General features: G+C 34.3%; 1 protein-coding gene across 1 annotated transcript in view; it reads left to right on the forward strand.

Moving 5' to 3' along the window:
• LOC143350311 (neural cell adhesion molecule 2) overlaps positions 1-21708 on the forward strand; it is a 146178-nt gene that overhangs the window by 113536 nt on the left and 10934 nt on the right. The window contains exons 2-8 of the mRNA XM_076782342.1: positions 2163-2507; positions 4937-5251; positions 7756-7907; positions 8005-8149; positions 8929-9222; positions 11708-12097; positions 13958-14275. Of these exons, the coding sequence (XP_076638457.1) occupies positions 2163-2507; positions 4937-5251; positions 7756-7907; positions 8005-8149; positions 8929-9222; positions 11708-12097; positions 13958-14275 (1959 nt within the window). The remainder of the gene's footprint in view (positions 1-2162; positions 2508-4936; positions 5252-7755; positions 7908-8004; positions 8150-8928; positions 9223-11707; positions 12098-13957; positions 14276-21708) is intronic.

Genomic DNA, 21708 nt, shown 5'->3' on the forward strand with positions numbered 1-21708 from the left:
GTTTTTATAAAAGTTCTGCAAGCACGCGAAACGATTGCATAATGAAAAGTATTCCATATTAGGGGAACTGACTGTTACATTCCTGATCATACGTATGTACACGAAATCCATATAGAGGGCACAGTTTAAGTTTTGTTGACGAGTCATCTATTGCAAGAATGTAAGGTACGATTTTTTCAAGTTGAGCTCTAAGTAAGCAGTAGGCAGCGGCGAAATCGGGTGGGGAACCAATCACGCTGCAGGACTGGGCGCGACGTTGCCATATCATGACAAGCAGCGTTGTGTCTCTTTCTATTTATAAGCGTCACTATTCTCTCGTCAGTGATTCGGTAAAGGCGATTCCTTACCGAAGATATTTATCCTTCGATTTATTCCACCATTTATTCTCAAAGCTATTGACATTCCTGGTCTTACTTTAATCAAGAAGTTGAATAGAACCAATTCTCTTGCCCTCAAACACCTGACTATCGCGCGATATTCTCGTATCATTTTCCATTCCTCCACCTCCATACCCTCAGCAACTAATTATTTCATGGGATGCTTTGTTTCAAAGATATCGATATCATCCGTGCCTATCTAAAACTTTCGTTATAACTTATGACACATTGCATTAATAGAGCATGTGAGAAACGCAATTATATTAGGTCATCCCATAAGTAATGTCGTTTTTTGACGGTGACTTTCGGTGAAAAAAATTAATACTTACATTTATTTTCAATCATCGATACATTGACCATCAGTTTCGATGACCTTTTCCCATCTATCAGTCAACTTTCTTATTCCATTTTCGAAAAACTTCTGGGATTTTGAATTAAAATACTCATTTAGTGCTGATTTTACATCCTCGCTATTGTTGAAATTTGTTCCACTTAAAAAATGTTGCATTGGCCGGAATAGATGGTAATCGCTTGGGGCAACATCCGGAGAGTATGGTGGGTGTGGCAGAAGTTCCCAATTGAAATTTTTAATTTTTTCTACTGTTATCCTTGCTGTAGCCTAGCGTTATCGTGGTGGAATAGAACACCTTCGCGGTTCATTAATGATGGTCGTTTTTCCACTAACTTGCTTGAAGACGTTCAAGTTGTTGGCTGCAAATCTCAGCTGTTATGGTCTGATTTTGCTTTAAAAGCTCAAAATGAATAATTCCTCTAATATCCCACCACACGCACAACAAAACTTTCCGGGGATGAAGCCCTGGTTTTGGGCACTGTAAAGATGATTGACCATTGACGTTTTCGTTTGGGATTGCAGTATAAGACCCACTTTTCGTCACCAGTAATAATCTGATCGAGAAATGAACGATTATTTTGTCGATCTCGCAGGGAAGCACAAATGTTCATGCGCTGGATACGGTTAGAAACCGTCAGTTCATGCGGTACCCATTTTCCCAGTTTCGATACTTTTCCCAATTGTATTAAATGTCTATGGACAGTACTGCTGCTACTGTCTAATCTCTCAGCAATTTCATCGGTAGTTAATTGTGGTTCTAACTCGATTAAAGCTTTCAATGCCTCAGGATTGAACGCTGTTGGTCGACCGGATCTCGTTTCGTCAGAAAGGTCAAAATCACCTTTTCGAAATTTGGAAAACCATCTTTAACACTTTCTCAAGTTCAAAGCACGTTCACCATACACTTCACAAATGTTTTTAACCGTATCCGTAGTTGTACTATCTTTTTTAAATTCATACAGCATACAATGCCGCAAATGAAGTTCGCACACGCTCATTTAAAAATTCTTTTTCAAGTGAAAAATGTCGATCAAACTGCATCGAACGCAACCGATAGACTGTCGAGAGAGCACTCTTTAAGCTACATAGAAAGAAGTTTCTATAAACACATCTCGGAGATTCAAGTGTTTATTTAAAGTACGATAAGAGACGACATTACTTATGGGATGACCTAATACACGTACACTAGAGTGGTCCTTATTTTTCATGTACCCCCTCAGATTGTGACACATGGTGAAAAAAGTTTTGACCCCTGTAGCTAAGGACCACCCTAATGTACACAACTCTGAAAGGTTTCAATAGTTTTGTGACAAAAAGAAATCCATTATTAATATTTATCCAGTATCGAATGTCTTGGTATCCATTGAATATCCTTTATCGTGAGCTCTGAGTATTGTACGATAACGTAACGATTGTTTTATGGTATTTTTCAGTACCAGTGTTAGACGTGTCGGCGGTGGCTGGCTTCAAAGCTCAAATACCTTGCGACATTGATCCACCAACTAGGACCGAGGTGGTGAGCATGGTTTTTTGGTACAAAGGCGAAAGGAATGGCGAACCGATATACAGCGTGGACGCTCGCGGCAAATCGATAGGTCAGGCAAAGCTCTGGTCAAATACATCCGTATTCGGCGAAAGGGCAACCATGAGGATAAACGTGAAACCTGCAAAATTGGAGATCGATCCCTTGAAAGCGACCGATGCGGGGGTATACAGGTGCAGGGTGGATTACAAAAATAGTCCAACGAGAAATCAGAAGGCTAACCTCACAGTGATAGGTGAGTGCTTTTCTCCTAATAATTAATGATTGCTCACTTCAAATAGTAAGCATTGATTTCTGTTAAGTTTGTCACTCTATCTACAGTGTAGTTACTTGCTAGCGATCGGTATTTTAGGGGATGATTCTACCCGAAAATACTACGAAAATAAAATAAAAATTAAGAGTGATTAAATTGCAGTCGAAGATTTTTATCTGACTTATATTGTTTCTTTTAATTTTGTTTTCATTAAGAAATATACTAAAAATATTTGTTTAAAATTTTTATGTATTCTCTTTATGATTCGTTTAAAACATTTGTTTAATGTTTGCAAATAACTAAAATATAGGGGGAAACTAAAAATTATCTATGGACTATTAACATGAGAATATAAAATTTAATTTTACAGATTGAACGAATTTTTTTAAATAGGATGTCTCGAAACATTTTATTTTGGCCTGTTATAACTCGTATAATAAAAGATGAAAATGTTGAAATGAGAAGCTTAAAAAGACATTTTTGGCTGACTATAAATACAGCGTATTAACTTCGAGTAATTGTAGGAACAAATGAAAGCGTAATAGGATTCATAACGTAATAACTCGAATTCGCAACTTTGCTACGACCGCATTAATATGATTATAAACTAATTAGTTGGCGATAGTATAGACTTAATGGGTAGAATTCAGAGTCAGTGTTCTCGTTCCGAATCAAAAGAATTATTTATTATTGCGTATATTTTTCGTAATCTTCAACTTCAGGGAATGTTACCTCCGGCAGTTTTATCATGCATAGAAAGCGTTTAATCCTAAACCATTTGCTTGTAATTTAGGGCTGCTTCGTGGCCATAGCGGCCTTTATGGAGTTTAATTACATTAATCTTGCTAATATGAGGTATGGTAGATTCAGTACACACCTTCTAGTTTTCGGCGGAAGGTTGCATTTGAAATCGTTAAAACGGTAGAAATAAAACCAAATTAGAAATTGTTAGACACGTTACAAAGCTTATAATATTTGGTAAATAAAAATGTACGTGGTGTCTAACTTTAATATTGCAAATTGCTCGTGAAGTGCTCACTGTACAATGAAATGGTTTAAAACTTAAGGAGGTATTGCTGCCTAGACTGTCAATTTTACGGCCCTTTTCGTGATTTTTTTTTTAATGATAGGTAGGCTGTTTTGTACTGAGACTTTGTAGATGTATTTATTCATCTTATAAGCATGTACAATATTTTTTTCATGGAAAAATATTAAAAATCGTGGGAATTATAACCTCTTATTTAATGGCTCTTCTGGAAAAGGTGCTCCAATGGCTTCCAGGATTCCAGATAATTTGAAACAGAGGGGGTTAAAGTATCTTCATAAGGAAGGTTGTAGTTATAGCAGAAACTAGGGAGAAATCAAAATCCTGATAAATAAAGAAATGGCGACACTTCAAGTTTCGAATTTCTATTTTTTAGTCGTTCTCTTGTCTTTAGCGTATTAAAAAAAATAGTAAAACTCAATATTTTTTTAAATCTCTAGTTTCAGCGATAAAGGCGTATCTGCTGAATATTCTCTCCAAATTTGAAGTAAATCGGTCTGCTAGATCTTGAAATATCATATAAGCCAGTTTAAATGCGTTTTTTTTAAACAAGGAGCTATAGCTCTCGCAATTTTTAATATTTTTTGATGGAAAAAATACTGCACATACCTATAAGACGAATAAATATTTCTGCAAAATGTCAGTACAAAACAACCTACCTGTCGTTAAAAAAAAAATCACAAAGAAAGGCCAAAGAAATGACAGGATCTGAAAGACTGATCAAATTTTATAGAACCCATAACAAATTATTGATATATGTTTTCTACTTAATTCGTTGAGTACATTAATATAGTAATTCTCAACTCTTTCTTAATGACTTTTTCTTCATCTATTTGGCCTTCTTCTGATAATTGTTGATAATATGCTCTCCATTGGTCCAACATAACTGTAGCTGGAATTTTGTCTTTTGTGTTTTCTGCTTTTTTTTAGCTAAAAATTATATATTTCTTGTTATTTTTGGTTAGGTATTAAGAACTACTTTTTAAAAATCACGTATATTTATTATTATCACATTATAAAACAAAGTCATTGTTCTGGAAAACGAAACCTTTAGACGACAAATATCGTGCTCTTGGCTCGATTTATTTTAAGTTGCAAATCCACGCCATTTTCAGATTTGTGTACAGGCATTTTTTACAATACTAATTTCGTAATATTACAAAAGCATGTTTTTCGTGTTTCCGCATAGTTTTAAGCCGCAGAAAGAAAGTTGTAAGAAAGAAATCAACGAAGTATAGCGTAATAAAATAGACGAAAGAAAACTAAATTCTTCGCAAGAAGATGATATTTGAAAGGGTAATCTTTTGAAAGATTTTTGAAAATGTTCAGATAATATATGACTCACATAAATTCGGTTCCGTGACAGTGCCACCGAAGAAGCCGGTGATTTACGCGGGCGCTGGTAGAAGTTTGGCTATGATACTGCAGCCCTTCAACGAAGGCAGCGAGTTGTCTTTATTGTGCGAAGTAATCGGAGGTTCTCCGCCGCCGAAGGTCACGTGGCATTTCATGGAGAAAACGCTGGACAATACGTTCACGCTGGAGCACGGGGACATCACGATAAATCAACTGGATATCTCGAATGTCACGAGGGACTTCCTCAAAGCTAGGTTAATTTGTCAGGCAAACAACACGCATCTCGTGCCACCATTGACTTCAGAGATCATTTTAGATATTAATCGTAAGTAACAACCTTGGTTGAAATCGTTAATCTCTATGTTAAAAATTGTATCGTGTAGGGTTCTCCAATTAGAGCGATAGAACCAATTTTTTTCAGAATTTTTATGATCTCTGTATTTTAAGTCCAAGTTACAAATGGTCCCTCGCTAATGTTCGCTACTTTTTCCATCGATATTGTCATTCCCAGTTCCTAGAACTCCTTCGATGTGATGATTACCTATAACTCATAGTCAATAATGCACAACTACGAACGAATCATCGAAAGAACGAAAATAAAATTGTTATATTTTTCAATTTATCTGCACTCACTCTTGATGATTAATTTCTACATTTTCACTATTTTTGGAGCAGACACGTATACACGACAGCATTTGGACAATTTTTCATTAAACATAATTGAGAATTTTTCAAAAATACTTCGACTAAGACAAAATTAGAATATTTTTTGATTATATTATTTATTTCATCCCTCTCCCAATGGAATTCCTATAATTCACTACTGAAATCATGATTTAGGAATATTAATTTTTATGTTAATCGTGATCGTCTATTAAGTTTTGTAAACAATTTGAAGCAAGTCAATTTTTAAATTATCGTGAAATTAATTCTTTAAGTCGAATGTCACGAGGGACTTCCTTAATGCTAGGTTAATTTGTCAGGCAAACAACACGCATCTCGTGCCACCATTGACTTCAGAGATCATTTTAGATATTAATCGTAAGTAAGAACCTTGGTTGAAATCGTTAATCTCTATGTTAAAAATTGTATCGAGTAGGGTTCTCCAATCAGAGCGACAGAATCAATTTTTTTCAGAATTTTTATCACCTCTGTTTTTTAAGTCCAAGTTACAAATGGTTCCTCGCTAATGTTCGCTACTTTTTCCATCGATATTGTCATTCCCAGTTCCTAGAACTCCTTCGATGTGATGATTACCTATAGTCAATAATGCACAACTACGAACGAATCATCGAAAGAACGAAAATAAAATTTTTATATTTTCCAATTTATCTGCACTCACTCTTGATGATTAATTTCTACATTTTCACTATTTTTGGAGCAGACACGTATACACGACATCATTCGGACAATTTTTCATTATAGATAATTGAGAATTTCTCAAAAATACTTCGAGTAAGACAAAATTAGAATATTTTTAGATTATATTATTTATTTCATCCCTCTCCTATAATTCATTACTAAAATCATGATTTAGGAATATTAATTTTTATGTTAATCGTGATCTTCCATTAATTATTGAATTAAGTTTTGTAAACAATTTGTAGGAAGTCAATTTTTCAATTATCGTGAAATTAATTCTTTAAATCGAATGTTAAGGGACTTCCTCAAAGCTAGGTTAATTTGTCAGGCAAACAACACGCATCTCGTGCCCTCCATTGACATCAGATATCATTTTAGATATTAATCGTAAGTAAGGACCTTGGTTGAAATCGTTAATCTCTACGTTGAAAATTGTATCGTGTAGGGTTCTTTAATTAGAGCGACAGAACTCTCAATTTTTGTTTTTGTCACCTTTGTTTCCTAACTCCAAATGTTTCCTCGTTAATGTTTGCTATTTTTTACCTCGAAATTGTTCGTGTTGTTATTCCCAATTTCTGGAACTTTTTCGATGTGACGATTACCTATAACTCATAATCAATAAGGACACAACTACGAACGAATCATCGAAAGAACAAAAATAAAATTTTCAGTTTTTCCAATTTATAATTATGAATTTTGATCGCATTGCTGAGCGTTTCCCAATGGAAATGAATGAAAAGAAGTGCAAATAAATTCTATACTTTTTACGACAATAATATAAGTGAGGTGAGAAATATCAACAAATGAAAAAACTAGTACTATAATGCAAATATAAAAACATATATAAAAGATACGTAAGATTATTTTCGATAATAATAATCTATCGAAACCTTGAAAGGAACTCTTAAGAACAGGAAATGTAGGGAATGAGGTGAATAAATTCTAGAATCACGGAATGTATATCCTCCCTTGATAATGTTCGATACAGGAAAACGAGCCAGTAAACGATAGCGAGGGATTATTATACTTCGCAATTTGTCCAGTAGAGATTCTTCCTCACTGGTTCAGTTGTGGATCAACAAAAAGTGTAGAAAATATTGCAAATATATCGATTCCACAACATTCTCAAGAATTAGGCATACCTCAAACTTCCGTGTAACGAATTCTGCGTAAAAGCTTAGGTTTCCATCTTCACAAGATCCAATTAACTAAAAGATCGAAGATCGTATGCGCCAGAGTTGGGCAAATTTTATTCTCAACTCGTTCGTAAATTAGTTTTGTTCATCTGGATATCCGTTTAAAAAATTAATTAACAGATTCTACATCATAAAAAATATACGAATGGAACTTAAATAAAGTGTACCCAACTCTAATACGCGTTTGCTGATTACAATAACAATCTCGGTGTTATTTTTAATATTTATATCGTCCTGTTACTTTAAATTACGAATTTCCTTAAAATTTTAGTGAAACCATTGGTAGTGAATATTACCAATAAGAAAGTACACTTGTCGGCGTTAAGAACGTACGAGATTGAATGCGTCAGTTCGGGCTCCAGGCCGGAGGCTGTGATCACCTGGTGGAAAGGAAACCACCAAGTAAAACATATGGCCAGAAATGTGAGTGTAACACTTTTGAATTATACAAGCTGTCGCGTTCAGTATTTTGAGGGCGTGCTGGAAGTACGCGCAAGCTTAGATTTTGAGTTCTTCGTAGTTTGCAGATAATCCGAACATTACGAGAAGCATGCTGAGTTACGTGCCGACCATGGAGGACGACGGAAAAAACCTGACTTGTCGCGCCGAGAACATAGTTGTGCCCAATAGCGCGTTAGAAGACAGGTGGCGTCTACAAGTTCATTGTGAGTTCCATCACTCTCGTGTATAAATATCTTCCAGTTGCATTAGGCTGTTGCATATAAAATGTTTTTACAAACGAAACTCGCGCATATTTTTCAGAAACACAGGGTGTTTTTCCTTGGGGGAAATTTTAATGGGAGATTTTAGAGACCAAAATGAGACGAAAATCAAGAATAGCAATTTGTTGATTGAGGCTTCGTTAAAAAGTTATTAACGTTTAAAGCTCCGCCTGTAGAATGCCAATCTGCGAACAGCTGCGTACGCGCGATAGTGGTTCTCACGCAGCTGTTCGCAGATTGGCATTCTACAGGCGGAGCTTTAAACGTTAATAACTTTTTAACGAAGCCTCAATCAACAAATTGCTATTCTTGATTTTCGTCTCATTTTGGTCTCTAGAATCTCCCATTAAAATTTTTCCCCAGGGTTAGCCAATCACTTTATATTTAATCGAAATAATTTCCACTCGATTGTACGCATTCTTTTTTAACGATCGAATTGATATCGACAAATTCACGCATATATGGAATATTTGCAATGCAAGATATAAAATATAATTTTTGAAATGTTCTTTAAACAATCTGAAATTTTCAAAACTACGTGGTTGAGTCTGTCACGTATAGAATTTCCGTGACAATAATTTTATTCCAGATTGAATAGTTTTCGTGATACTTAGGAAATTATATTTTTCAACCATTTAAATATTTTTCCAAGAACCTCATATGTAAATTTCATATTGCATATATTTATCGCGTCTTTATATTTGTTTATTGCTTATTTTCAGACTCGCCCATAGTGACAATCAATATTGGTTCGAGTCTCAGGGAAAAGACCATAAACGAAGGCGACGACGTCTATTTCGAGTGCGAGGTTCAAGCAAACCCAAAAGCGTACAAACTGGCGTGGTTTAAAGACGGCAAAGAATTGCACCAGAACGCAGCAGCTAGAATCTTTCTTCACAGCGGACAATCTCTGGTTTTGCAACGAGTGACTAGACATTCCGCCGGTGAATATTCCTGTATGGCAGTCAATACCGAAGGAAAGTCCATCAGCAGACCAATGACTCTCGAGATAATGTGTGAGTGCTGCGTACTTAACTATTTAACAACTTACATGTGTGCTGGTTATTATGAAAGTAGCTTGAGTCATATATTTCCCGTTTCGAGATATGTAAACGTTTGCATTTGATCATATTAAAAAATATTTTTCCATCGTAATTTAACGTATCAAAAATTAAACGTTCTACTAATGCGTTAAATTTCATGAATAATTTGAACGAAACTGTCTTTTTATTTAAAATGAATAGTACATCCTAGTTGATAACATACGTTAACAGAAAACTTACAAACTTCGTTAAGGAAACTTTAACAAAAATTAATTTAGTTTCAGAATTATGTTATTTATTTCATGATTGCGACTTTATAATTAACATTTCAGTTATTTATTCACTGTTTACTTTAACTACAAGATTTTCTATACAGGGTGTTCGGCCACCGTAAGGGACGAAGTTTCCCTTCAAAATCAATTGAAGTTTTATAAAACATTTTATATGGAGCTTTTTTATGTATTGTATTCACTGTATTTTTAATCATTTAATTGGTCTTCCATCAGTGTTTTGGCTCTTTGTATCATTGCTTTTTCTAGTTCTTAGGTCGAAAAAAAGTTATAGTGTCACACGATTTGCAGTAAAGTTAGATCTATTACGATATTTTTTCATTAATTTTTAATATTCTTCGCATATGTAGAGATAATTAATTTTTTGTGATGATATTACTTCTTTTTTCGCCGTGCAAAGAAGAAAAAATGTCTTACATAGTTATTAAAGTAAATATAAAAATACAGCAAATAATAATGAAAACGACAACTTTATTTTATTGTTTATTTCATGGCAATTTGATAAAACTTCTGTTACTTTAGTACGACATAATACGATATGAAAATCTAAATTTTTTCGGTTTTGTGACTTAAACCACTTTCATAATAACCGTCTCATATTCAGGGCAAATTATTGACCTTTCTTAAAACGATTAACATTCGATTAATTCGTGTTGAGCAATGTTTCAAGGTATAATACTCTTGCAGAGAGTATCTAAAAAAGTATAAATCTTGTAAAACGTTAACAAATTTTTAATTTTTAACATAAAAGAAACAGATTGAATTTGACGATATCTCTGAATTTCGCAGAATAATATAATATCATTAATGAATGTATGTTACAATTTTATTTATTCCTCAGGGTAAAACTGAAAAATAAATCTTTTTGTTTAAGCCACAGATAAACAGTGAATATCAAGATACCCATTATTGGGGCATCGTAGTACTTTCGAATTAAAATAATTTCTTTGAACGAGAAGATATTAATTCTATTTATTTTAATTGATTCTAGAAAATAAATATTGTGGGAAAGAAATGAATTTATAAAAATCAATAATAAAAACGATTGTTCGTAGTACTTTCGAATTAAAATAATTTCTTTAAACGAGAAGATATTAATTCTATTTATTTTAATTGATTCTAGAAAATAAATATTGTGGGAAAGAAATGAATGTATGAAAATCAATAATAAAAACGATTGTTTTAATTAATTTCCAGAAGACAGAACAGTTGATTTATCCTTAATTATTCGATCAATTAAGATATGTTTCCCGAAATTTCTGATAAAATTATACTTTTCACGATTTCGAGTCGGTTCGCGAATAAATCCCAATCGTTTGTAGCTGCTCTTTGTAGCGTCAGAGGAAGCTTGTCGCGATGGATTTAATTCGTAATCCGGGAAGTATCGATAGGTCTTCCGTTCGAACGCAATCTCTTTGCACGTATTAATACATTAACGACGGGGCGTTTTTATTAAAACTTTCCTATACGACGGAAGACTTTAATCATATAGAATTCCTTCAACATGTGTGTACTTGGCGACGGGAAACAATAATACTCGTTTTACGACAAGTGTGCGTTTTTTTAGTAACTTCTCCCATAACACAAGAAAAAAATTCTAATATTATCCAAATATAACTCCTGAAAATTTCAATAAAATATATTAATTACAAAAATACTTATCACATAAAAATGTGACATTGTTATGATAAGTATTTTTCTAGTAATTTCTACCATAACACAAGAAAAAAATTGTAATATTATTCAAATATAACCCTTAAAAATTTCAATAAAATATATTAATTACAAAAATACTTACCACATAAAAATGACATTAAAAATGTCATTAAAAATGTCACTTTTATGTGATAGGTATTTTTGTAATTAATATATTCTATTAAAATTTTAATCTAAAATTAAAATTTATTAATTAATCTAAAATTTTAATGTATTTTATTGAAATTTTCAGGATTTCTATGAGGATAATATTAGAATTTTAATAATTAAGTAAAAAGAATTATCGTTTCCCATCGGTAGTGTGTTAATTCCCATGACTTCGAATAAATCCTAGAGCAAAATCTCGTCTGATCTCCCAAGAGGATGAAACGAAAGTAATCGCGATGAAATTGATTCGAAAGTAAAGAACGCGTCCGATTGACAATTCGAGCCGTTGCTTGTTGTATTTGTAGACGCACCGATCTGCAAGGATGGCTCTTCCACTCAAGTGGTCGGCGCCCTAAAGCACGAGACGATCTCGCTGGTTTGCGGGGTACAATCGAAACCGCCGCCCACTACTTTCCATTGGACCTTCAACAATTCTGGCGAGCTGATGAACGTACCAGCCAATAGATTCACGCAGGTCAAGCCCCTGAGTCTGATCACGAGCCATTGGCACGGGTCCAGGCTGAATTACACACCAGAAAACGACATGGACTACGGCACGATTGCATGCTGGGCCAAAAACCAAATAGGGGTGCAAAAGACGCCCTGTCTTTTTCAGATCATCGTGGCCGGGAAACCCTATCCCCTGCAGAATTGTACGGCTCTCCAGTCGACCGGACCCTACGCGTATCGAATGGGTAAGTGACACTCGGCCCACACACCCGGGGAAGTCCTCCTTCTGACCTAAATAACGCTAACTATACCATTACGTTCGCCCATCATCGAGGATGACGGTTTACGGTCGATACCCTTGTTGTGTTCAACAGCTTGTTTCCTGCTGTAACACACGAAAAGAGAAGGTGGTCAGCCGTGCGTGAAATTAGGCGCGTTTTCAGGATCGATTGCAGAACAGTTTAACGGGTCGAAGATCTTTCGTTACGGGAAAGTGACACCGGAGATGGGAGTACCTATATCCGAGGTGGCTGGCATTATTTCAGATTCGTTAACTAAAGTGATGTTTAAAATACTTCCAGATTATATTCGTTTAGTTGATCCTTCAAGCAATGGAATTGCTATAGCTCCCTATTGAAATCCTGATTTAGGAATATTAACTTTTATTAATGAGGATATCTGTATCCTAGGTGAATGGCATTATTTGAGATCGGTTATTTAAAGCGACGTTTAAAATATTTTTAGGTTATATTCGTTTACTTCATCCCTCAGGCAATGGAATTGCTATAGTTTACTACTGAAATCCTGATTTAGGAATATTAACTTCTATTAATGAGTATACCTGTACCCTAGATGGGTGACATTATTTGAGATCGGTTAACTAAAGTGATGTTTAAAATACTTCCAGATTATATTCGTTTACTTCATCCCTCAAGCAATGGAATTGCTATAGTTGTCTATTGAAATCCTGATTTAGGAATATTAATTTTTATTAATGAGTATACTTATATCCAAGATGGATGACATTATTTGAAATCGGTTATCTAAAGCGATATTTAAAATATTTTTTGATTATATTCACTTACTTCATCCCCCAGGCAATGGAATTGTTATAGTTCATTAATGAATTCCTGATTTAGGAATATTAATTTTTATTAATGAGTATACTTATATCCAAGATGGATGACATTATTTGAAATCGGTTATCTAAAGCGATATTTAAAATATTTTTAGGTTATATTCGTTTACTTCATCCCCCAGGCAATGGAATTGCTATAGTTCATTACTGAATTCCTGATTTAGGAATACTAACTTTTATTAATGAGTATACTTATATCCAAGATGGATGACATTATTTGAAATCGGTTATCTAAAGCAACGTTTAAAATATTTTTAGATTATATTATATATTTCATCCCTCTTCCAATGGAATTGCTATAATTCCCTATTGAAATTATGATTTTGGAATATGTTTCCAAATCATCGAATTTAGTTTGCTTTAGTTTAATGAATAAATTCTTTGGTGCAAATAAATACATCATAATTGTCGGTAGTTCTAATGTCGAAATATACATACATTACCCTCTATAAGTCACTGGACTTCATTATTTAGCTTTCTTACACTGAATAATTCTAAGTTACTACTTTACGATAAATTTTATAACGCTAAATGAAATTAAAATAAATATGCTGTAAATAAAAAAATTTATTTGGAACGATTCAACTGATTCAACACACTTTAAACGAAACGGACTATAACAAAAAATTTTTAATTTTGTATTCTTTTGAGAAAGATTGACATTTCACACGAAATTTTTTACTAGTGCTACGAGTCGTTTCTGCAATTTGGGAAATATAAACATGTTTTTATTTTGTAAATTCAAAGTTGAATTAAACTTCAAAAATTCGAAAAAGAATAAACACATTATAATGGTCGGTAGTTCTAGTATTAAAAATGTTGATTTTTACGCCACGTTTAAAAATCATCGATATCGATAAGGACATATGTACTTTTTCGACAAGTTCGTCACCGTTCGTAACACTCGTTACAGAACCAGTTAATGAGATCCAACTGACAATTTTGTTCGTTTCTTTGTGTGACACAGGTCACGAGGATTTTAAAGCCACGGATTCGAGGGATGTGGACTGGTTGATCGTCAAATGCTCAGAGGGATTTGACGGCGGTTTGCCCTTGACTAATTACGAAATCGAGGTCTACAGTGAGGAGAACGTTTATCACGTTAATACCATCTACCTGAACCACACAGAGAGATCCAGTTCGTCAGGTCCGATTTTCGAGGTTCCTGGTCTGGAGCCTGGCCGTAACTACCGACTACATCTCTACGCTGTCAATGCCAAGGGACGAAGCGATCCCGTAGTCCTTGAACCGGTCACTCTCAAAGGAGTCGCCATGTACACCACCGGTGAGTTCTTCAAATACGCTTTCTTCGGAATTAAATGCACTTACGAACACGAGAAATCATTTCACACGACAAATTTTCCACGCTACGCGTCTACACTGAATTTTATAGAGTCAGTTGCCCTAATATGGAATACTTGTTTTGTATACATGTTTCTTTTGCTTAGAGAATTTGTATAAAAACTTAAATATTATGCATTTATAGGAAATTTTATGCTCTTTTCATTGGTAACAGTCAAATTTAAAAAATAATGGTTTAGGGAATGTTTACTTTGTTTTACTGAGTTTCTCATGTTCAAAATTAGACTCAGTGCTCGAAATATGGAATACTATATACAGGGTGTTCGGTCACCGCTGGGAAAAATTTTAAGGGGAGATTCTAGGGGTCAAAATAAGACGAAAATCAAAAATATCAATTTCTCGACTAAGACTTCACTAAAAAGTTATTAAAACATTAAATTAAAAAATATCAAATCGTTCTGAAAAAATTATTTTCAGTTGAGGGGGTTAATTACAATCATTATTGGTCATTAGACATACCCACGAAATCCTACCCACTTTCGAGAAAAAAATTCGAGTAGATTCTGAAATTTTTAGAAGAAATTAAAAAATTTCAAATCATCCTAAAAAAATTATATTTAGTTATAGGGGGCAATTAAAAGCATTTTTAGTGAATGGACATATCCCGAAATCCTACGCACTTTCGAGAAAAAAATTCATTACCGAAAATATAATGTCTGATCATGAATGAATGATTCCCCTGAAATTTCATGTGTTTCAAATTGTTTTGAAAAAATTATTTTCCATTGCAGCGGACAATTACACTCATCTTTTGTCAATAGACATACCCTCGAAATCCTCTCCACTTTCGAGAAAAAAATTCGAGTAGATTCTGAAATTTTTAGACGAAATAAAAAAATTTCAAATCATCCTAAAAAAATTATATTTAGTTATAGAGGTCAATTAAAAGCATTTTTAGTGAATAGACATACCCCGAAATCCTACGCACTTTGGAGAAAAAAATTCCTTACCGAAAATATAATCTGAAACCTGAAATGGTTCCCCGATATTTCATGTGCATCTTTGAAACATCATAACTTTTGCACGGATTGGACGATTTTAATGTTTCAAAATGCAAACAACGCATATTTTGGTGAAGAATATGTGGAAATTCCAAAAAAATTCGAAAAGTTATTCCTTGATTCTGCAAAATGAGGAAACCTCCATAAAAATAGTCCAATTTTCAAACAACCATAACTCCTACAATAGTGAATATATTTCATTGAAATTTTAGAGGAAACTAGAGTTCATGGATACCTAAAAAAAAGTATTAAACCACTTTTCTGTCCTGCGCCAACCAAATTTATTAAAACTGGAAAACGAATTTTTAAGAAAAATCAACAGGGGTTAGATGTTGAAATTTTTCGACGAAAAAAGAATTTCAAATCGTTCTGGAAAAATTATTTTCAGTTGAGGGGGTCAATTATAATTATTTTTGATGAGTAGACACACACCCGAAATCCTACGCACTTTCAAGAAAAAAATTCTTTACCGAAAATATAATTTCTGACCGGAAATGTTTCTATAACTTTTTAACGAAGCTTCAATCAACAAATTAGTATCCTTGATTTTCGTCTTATTTTGGCCTATAGAATTCTCATTCAAATTTTTCCCAGGGGTGCCCAAACACCCTGTATAAAACTCGATGATGAGTAGTCACATGATTACGAAACTATGACATCAAGAACTTTTAACGAATCAAACTCGTCATTGTATGGCAAGAGGTTAAATATATCACTGTCACCACTTTCGATTATACTACTTTATAGTTTATAATTTTGAATTCGTCGCTGTATACTAACCTGTCTGTTAATCAAACATCTTAACTGTATGTAGTTAAAGTGTGAAATATTAAATCGGTTGAAAGTGGGCGCAAATCGTGACTGATATAGCCCTCAATTACGGTATTGGAAAATCAGCAGTTTATGACATAAAAAGAGGGAAATGTGAAATTATCAACGACATTACGCGAAATGTATAAAATCTGCTAACAATACAATTTTCGACGTGGCTGTGTACAAGTGGTTCTATTAAAATTGGGATGCAGAAGAACCTATATCTGAACATATGACACGTCAAATGAACAATTCACCTTCTTTCTTTGACATTCTTCTATATCTCCGCTGATAACGGTGTTATTACCTGATACAGTTACGCGAATTCTGTATTCTTCTAAATCTAAGTATGGGACAAAGTAGAATTCAGAGTAGGGGATAATCACGAAACTTTTTCTCGTTGAAACGGAACTTTTATAATAAAAGTTATCACATTATAAGTTCCGATGAGAGCAGGTAAATAGAAGCGTTTGCAAATAAACGTTCTGATTTGGATAATATTTGTAAGAAATAAGAATTACTTTTACATTCATATACAAGGGGGTCCTTACAGCTTTTTCAGGTTATAACTCCGTTATTAATGTATCTACCAAAAAATCAGTAAAGATATTTCTTGAAAATATCTCGAGAACTAATAATATTTTTGCCATGATAATAATTTTTCACGTAGAGTGTATTACCAAAAATATGCATCTCCATTTAAAGAAAGGATGTAATTCTTAATTACACATGCACTGTTTCATTTGAAAAAAATCCTTTGGCATTTCTTCGTAAATGCATTAACAAACGGAGTTATGACGTGAAACAGTTATATGGACCACCCTGTATATTAAAAGTTTTAAATTTCTCATGAGAACTATTATTTGCAATACATTATAAACGTGGAGTTTTATTTATTTTATGAAACTGTCTCTGTAGAATTTTACAAAAACAGTTTTCTAGATTCATACAGCTTATTTCACACGAAATTCTCTAAAATTCATTAAAATCGAGAGTCTCTGGGTTAAAAAATGGGGTACCTCGCAATTCCTACCACTTTCTTTATTTACAAATTTCGAAGGATATCATTTTGGTGTATTATTATTCTTCCATTCACGACATCGACATTTAATCTGAAATATGTAACGATTCGCGTTACCAGAGGGACTGTTCTATTATTAAAAACTGCCTTCGTACGAGTTGTCATGTCTCCTTAGAAGCACGGGCAATGAAAGCTCCATTATATTACGGACAGCTGCACACGCGAATGACAGCAAGAGCATCCAAGGCAAGCAAATGACAAACGTTAATGAGTTAGTTCAATCAGAAATACGTTTTTGAGACATCTGTTACGTGTCTTAATTAAACCTCATTGTGTCAGGGGTTCAACGACCCGCGGTATCACGTCGCAATCATCCTTCTTCCGCGTTCTGTGGGGCAATTATACGCATATCCATGCAAACTTCAGGACCTCCTTCACCCAGCCAGCCTCGTTTCATACGATACGTTTCTTCGCATCCTCCTTTCCGCGGACCCTGAATTAAAATCCCATAAAGACCGGGTCCCTTTTCTAGCTGCTGTCTCATTCGAGGCGCATTTATCGCCTTTAATTTCCATCCTCATGGTTTATTCATGCCGGCCTGTGGACGATTCCACTGTGTGTGGAAACGTTTGCTCGCGAGCGTTTGGGTGGTTCCGTGTACGTGTCCGAGCACGTTCGCGACACGAGCTCATCCCGAGCCTTGGCTGTGCGCGTTTCACCATCACCGACGTCGCTCTTGGACTATCTACAACCCTCTCCTAACCTTTACAGACCCTTTCAAACCCGTTCCAAACGGCTTTAGTTCATCCGTGTCATTTTCCGCCGTATGAAATCGATTCTACAGCACCGGGCGAATTAATGCGATCGTTGACGATTGTATCAAAGAAATTCTTTATTTCCCTTTGGCGCATCGATTGCCAGACCAAATGTCACGAATTCTCCACGAAATCGAGACTTTATTTTTAGACAATTGGAAACTAACCCACAATTTGTCATGGAACTTATTTTTGCAGACTCGTTTAAATTCAAGAGCTTATTTTCTTTAATAAACATGACATTCGACATAATTTCTTTATTCGGTTATGCAGTATTGATTCCCGAGAAAATTAAATTAAAACTTTGACGGCTGCTGTCACGTATACGTGACTTTGCTAGCAGACGTTGGTCACTGTCACGTGTACGTGATCTATTGTATCAGTCACCATTTCATCATAAATTCAACTTATTATGTTTATTGAGGTTACATTTATAATTTCTTATAATAATATTCCTAGAATCTTCATGTATCTCTCTTTGGTCTACAATATCAATGGTGACGGACAACGGTCTTCGTATGATACGTGCGGCCATTAACACTAGATTTACGGAGGCCGTCAGTTTGACGGATGTCAGATTCCATATTTAAAATTGCAGAACACGTAAATATTATTTTTTAACAACTCATGTTGAATTTGATTGATGCAATAACATGAATACATATTCTAATTAAAAGAAAAATCGTATTTTAAGGTAATCGTCAACATGAAAGGTATCAATAAATATACGTGTTATCAATGCCCGTAAATCTAGTGTTAATACTTTTACTGCCACGTACGATCTACTGTATCAGTCACCATTTCATCATAAATTCAACTTATTACATTTGTTGAGGTTACATTTATAATTCCTTATAATAATATTCCTAGAATCTTCATGTATCTCTCTTTGGTCTACAATATCAGTGGTGACGGACAATGGACTTTGCATGATACGTGCGACCATTAATACTTTGTCTGCCACGTATGATCTACTGCATGAGTCACCATTTCATCATACATTCAACTTATTACGTTTGTTGAGGATACATGTATAATTTCTTATAATAATAATCCTAGAATCTTCATGTATCTCTTTTTGGTCTACAATATCAGTGGTGACGGACAACGGTCTTCGCATGATACGTGCGGCCATTAATACTTTGACTGCCACGTATGATCTACTGCATGAGTCACCATTTCATCATACATTCAACTTATTACATTTGCTGAGGATACATTTATAATTTCCTGTGATAATATTCCTAGAATCTTCATGTATCTCTCTTTGGTCTACAATATCAGTGGTGACGGACAACGGCCTTCGTATGATACGTGCGGCCATTAACACTAAATTTACGGAGGCCGTCAGTTTGACGGATGTCAGATTCCATATTTAAAATTGCAGAACATGTAAATATTATTTTTTAACAACTCATGTTGAATTTGATTGATGCAATGACATGAATACATATTCTAATGAAAAGGAAAAACGTATTTTAAGGTAATCGTCAACATGAAAGGTATCAATAAATATACGTGCTATCAATGCCCGTAAATCTAGTGTTAATACTTTGACTGCCACGTATGATCTACTGTATGAGTCACCATTTCATCATACATTCAACTTATTACATTTGCTGAGGATACATTTATAATTTCTTATGATAATATTCCTAGAATCTTCATGTATCTCTCTTTGGTTTACAATATCAGTGGTGACGGATAACGGTCTTGGCATGATACGTGCGGCCATTAATACTTTGTCTGCCACGTATGATCTACTGCATGAGTCACCATTTCATCATACATTCAACTTATTACGTTTGTTGAGGATACATTTATAATTTCATATGATAATATTCCTAGAATCTTCATGTATCTCTCTTTGGTCTACAATATCAGTGGTGACGGACAATGGTCTTTGCATGATACGTGCGACCATTAATACTTTAACTGCCACGTATGATCTACTGCATGAGTCACCATTTCATCATACATTCAACTTATTATGTTTGTTGAGGTTACGTTTATAATTTCTTAGAATAATATTCCTAGAATCTTCATGTATCTCCCTTTGGTCTACAATATCAGTGGTGATGGACAACGGTCTTCGTATGATACGTGCGGCCATTAACACTAGATTTACGGAAGCCGTAAATTTGACGGATGTCAGATTCCATATTTAAAATTGTAGAACACGTAAATATTATTTTTTAACAACTCATGTTGAATTTGATTGATGCAATGACATGAATACATATTCTAATGAAAAGGAAAAACGTATTTTAAGGTAATCGTCAACATGAAAGGTATCAATAAATATACGTGCTATCAATGCCCGTAAATCTAGTGTTAATACTTTGACTGCCACGTATGATCTACTGTATGAGTCACCATTTCATCATACATTCAACTTATTACATTTGCTGAGGATACATTTATAATTTCTTATGATAATATTCCTAGAATCTTCATGTATCTCTCTTTGGTTTACAATATCAGTGGTGACGGATAACGGTCTTGGCATGATACGTGCGGCCATTAATACTTTGTCTGCCACGTATGATCTACTGCATGAGTCACCATTTCATCATACATTCAACTTATTACGTTTGTTGAGGATACATTTATAATTTCCTATGATAATATTCCTAGAATCTTCATGTATCTCTCTTTGGTCTACAGTATCAGTGGTGACGGACAATGGTCTTTGCATGATACGTGCGACCATTAATACTTTAACTGCCACGTATGATCTACTGCATGAGTCACCATTTCATCATACATTCAACTTATTATGTTTGTTGAGGTTACGTTTATAATTTCTTAGAATAATATTCCTAGAATCTTCATGTATCTCTCTTTGGTCTACAATATCAATGGTGACGGACAACGGTCTTCGTATGATACGTGCGGCCATTAACACTAGATTTACGGGAGCCGTAAATTTGACGGATGTCAGATTCCATATTTAAAATTGTAGAATACGTAAATATTATTTTTTAACAACTCATGTTGAATTTGATTGATGCAATAACATGAATACATATTCTAATTAAAAGAAAAATGGTATTTTAAGGTAATCGTCAACATGAAAGGTATCAATAAATATACGTGCTATCAATGCCCGTAAATCTAGTGTTAATACTTTCACTGCCACGTATGATCTACTGTATGAGACACCATTTCATCATACATTCAACTTATTGCGTTTGCTGAGGATTCGTTTATAATCCCTTATAATAATATTCCTAGAATCTTCATGTATCTCTCTATGGTCTACAATATCAGTGGTGACGGACAATGGTCTTTGCATGATACGTGCGACCATTAATACTTTAACTGCCACGTATGATCTACTGCATGAGTCACCATTTCATCATACATTCAACTTATTACGTTTGTTGAGGATACATGTATAATTTCTTATAATAATAATCCTAGAATCTTCATGTATCTCTCCTTGGTCTACAATATCAGTGGTGACGGGCAATGGTCTTTGCATGATACGTGCGACCACTAATACTTTGTCTGCCACGTATGATCTACTGCATGAGTCACCATTTCATCATACATTCAACTTATTACGTTTGTTGAGGATACATGTATAATTTCTTATAATAATAATCCTAGAATCTTCATGTATCTCTCCTTGGTCTACAATATCAGTGGTGACGGGCAATGGTCTTTGCATGATACGTGCGACCACTAATACTTTGTCTGC

This window comes from Colletes latitarsis, chromosome 14 (genome assembly GCF_051014445.1).
Source record: "Colletes latitarsis isolate SP2378_abdomen chromosome 14, iyColLati1, whole genome shotgun sequence".
NCBI lineage: Eukaryota > Metazoa > Arthropoda > Insecta > Hymenoptera > Colletidae > Colletes > Colletes latitarsis.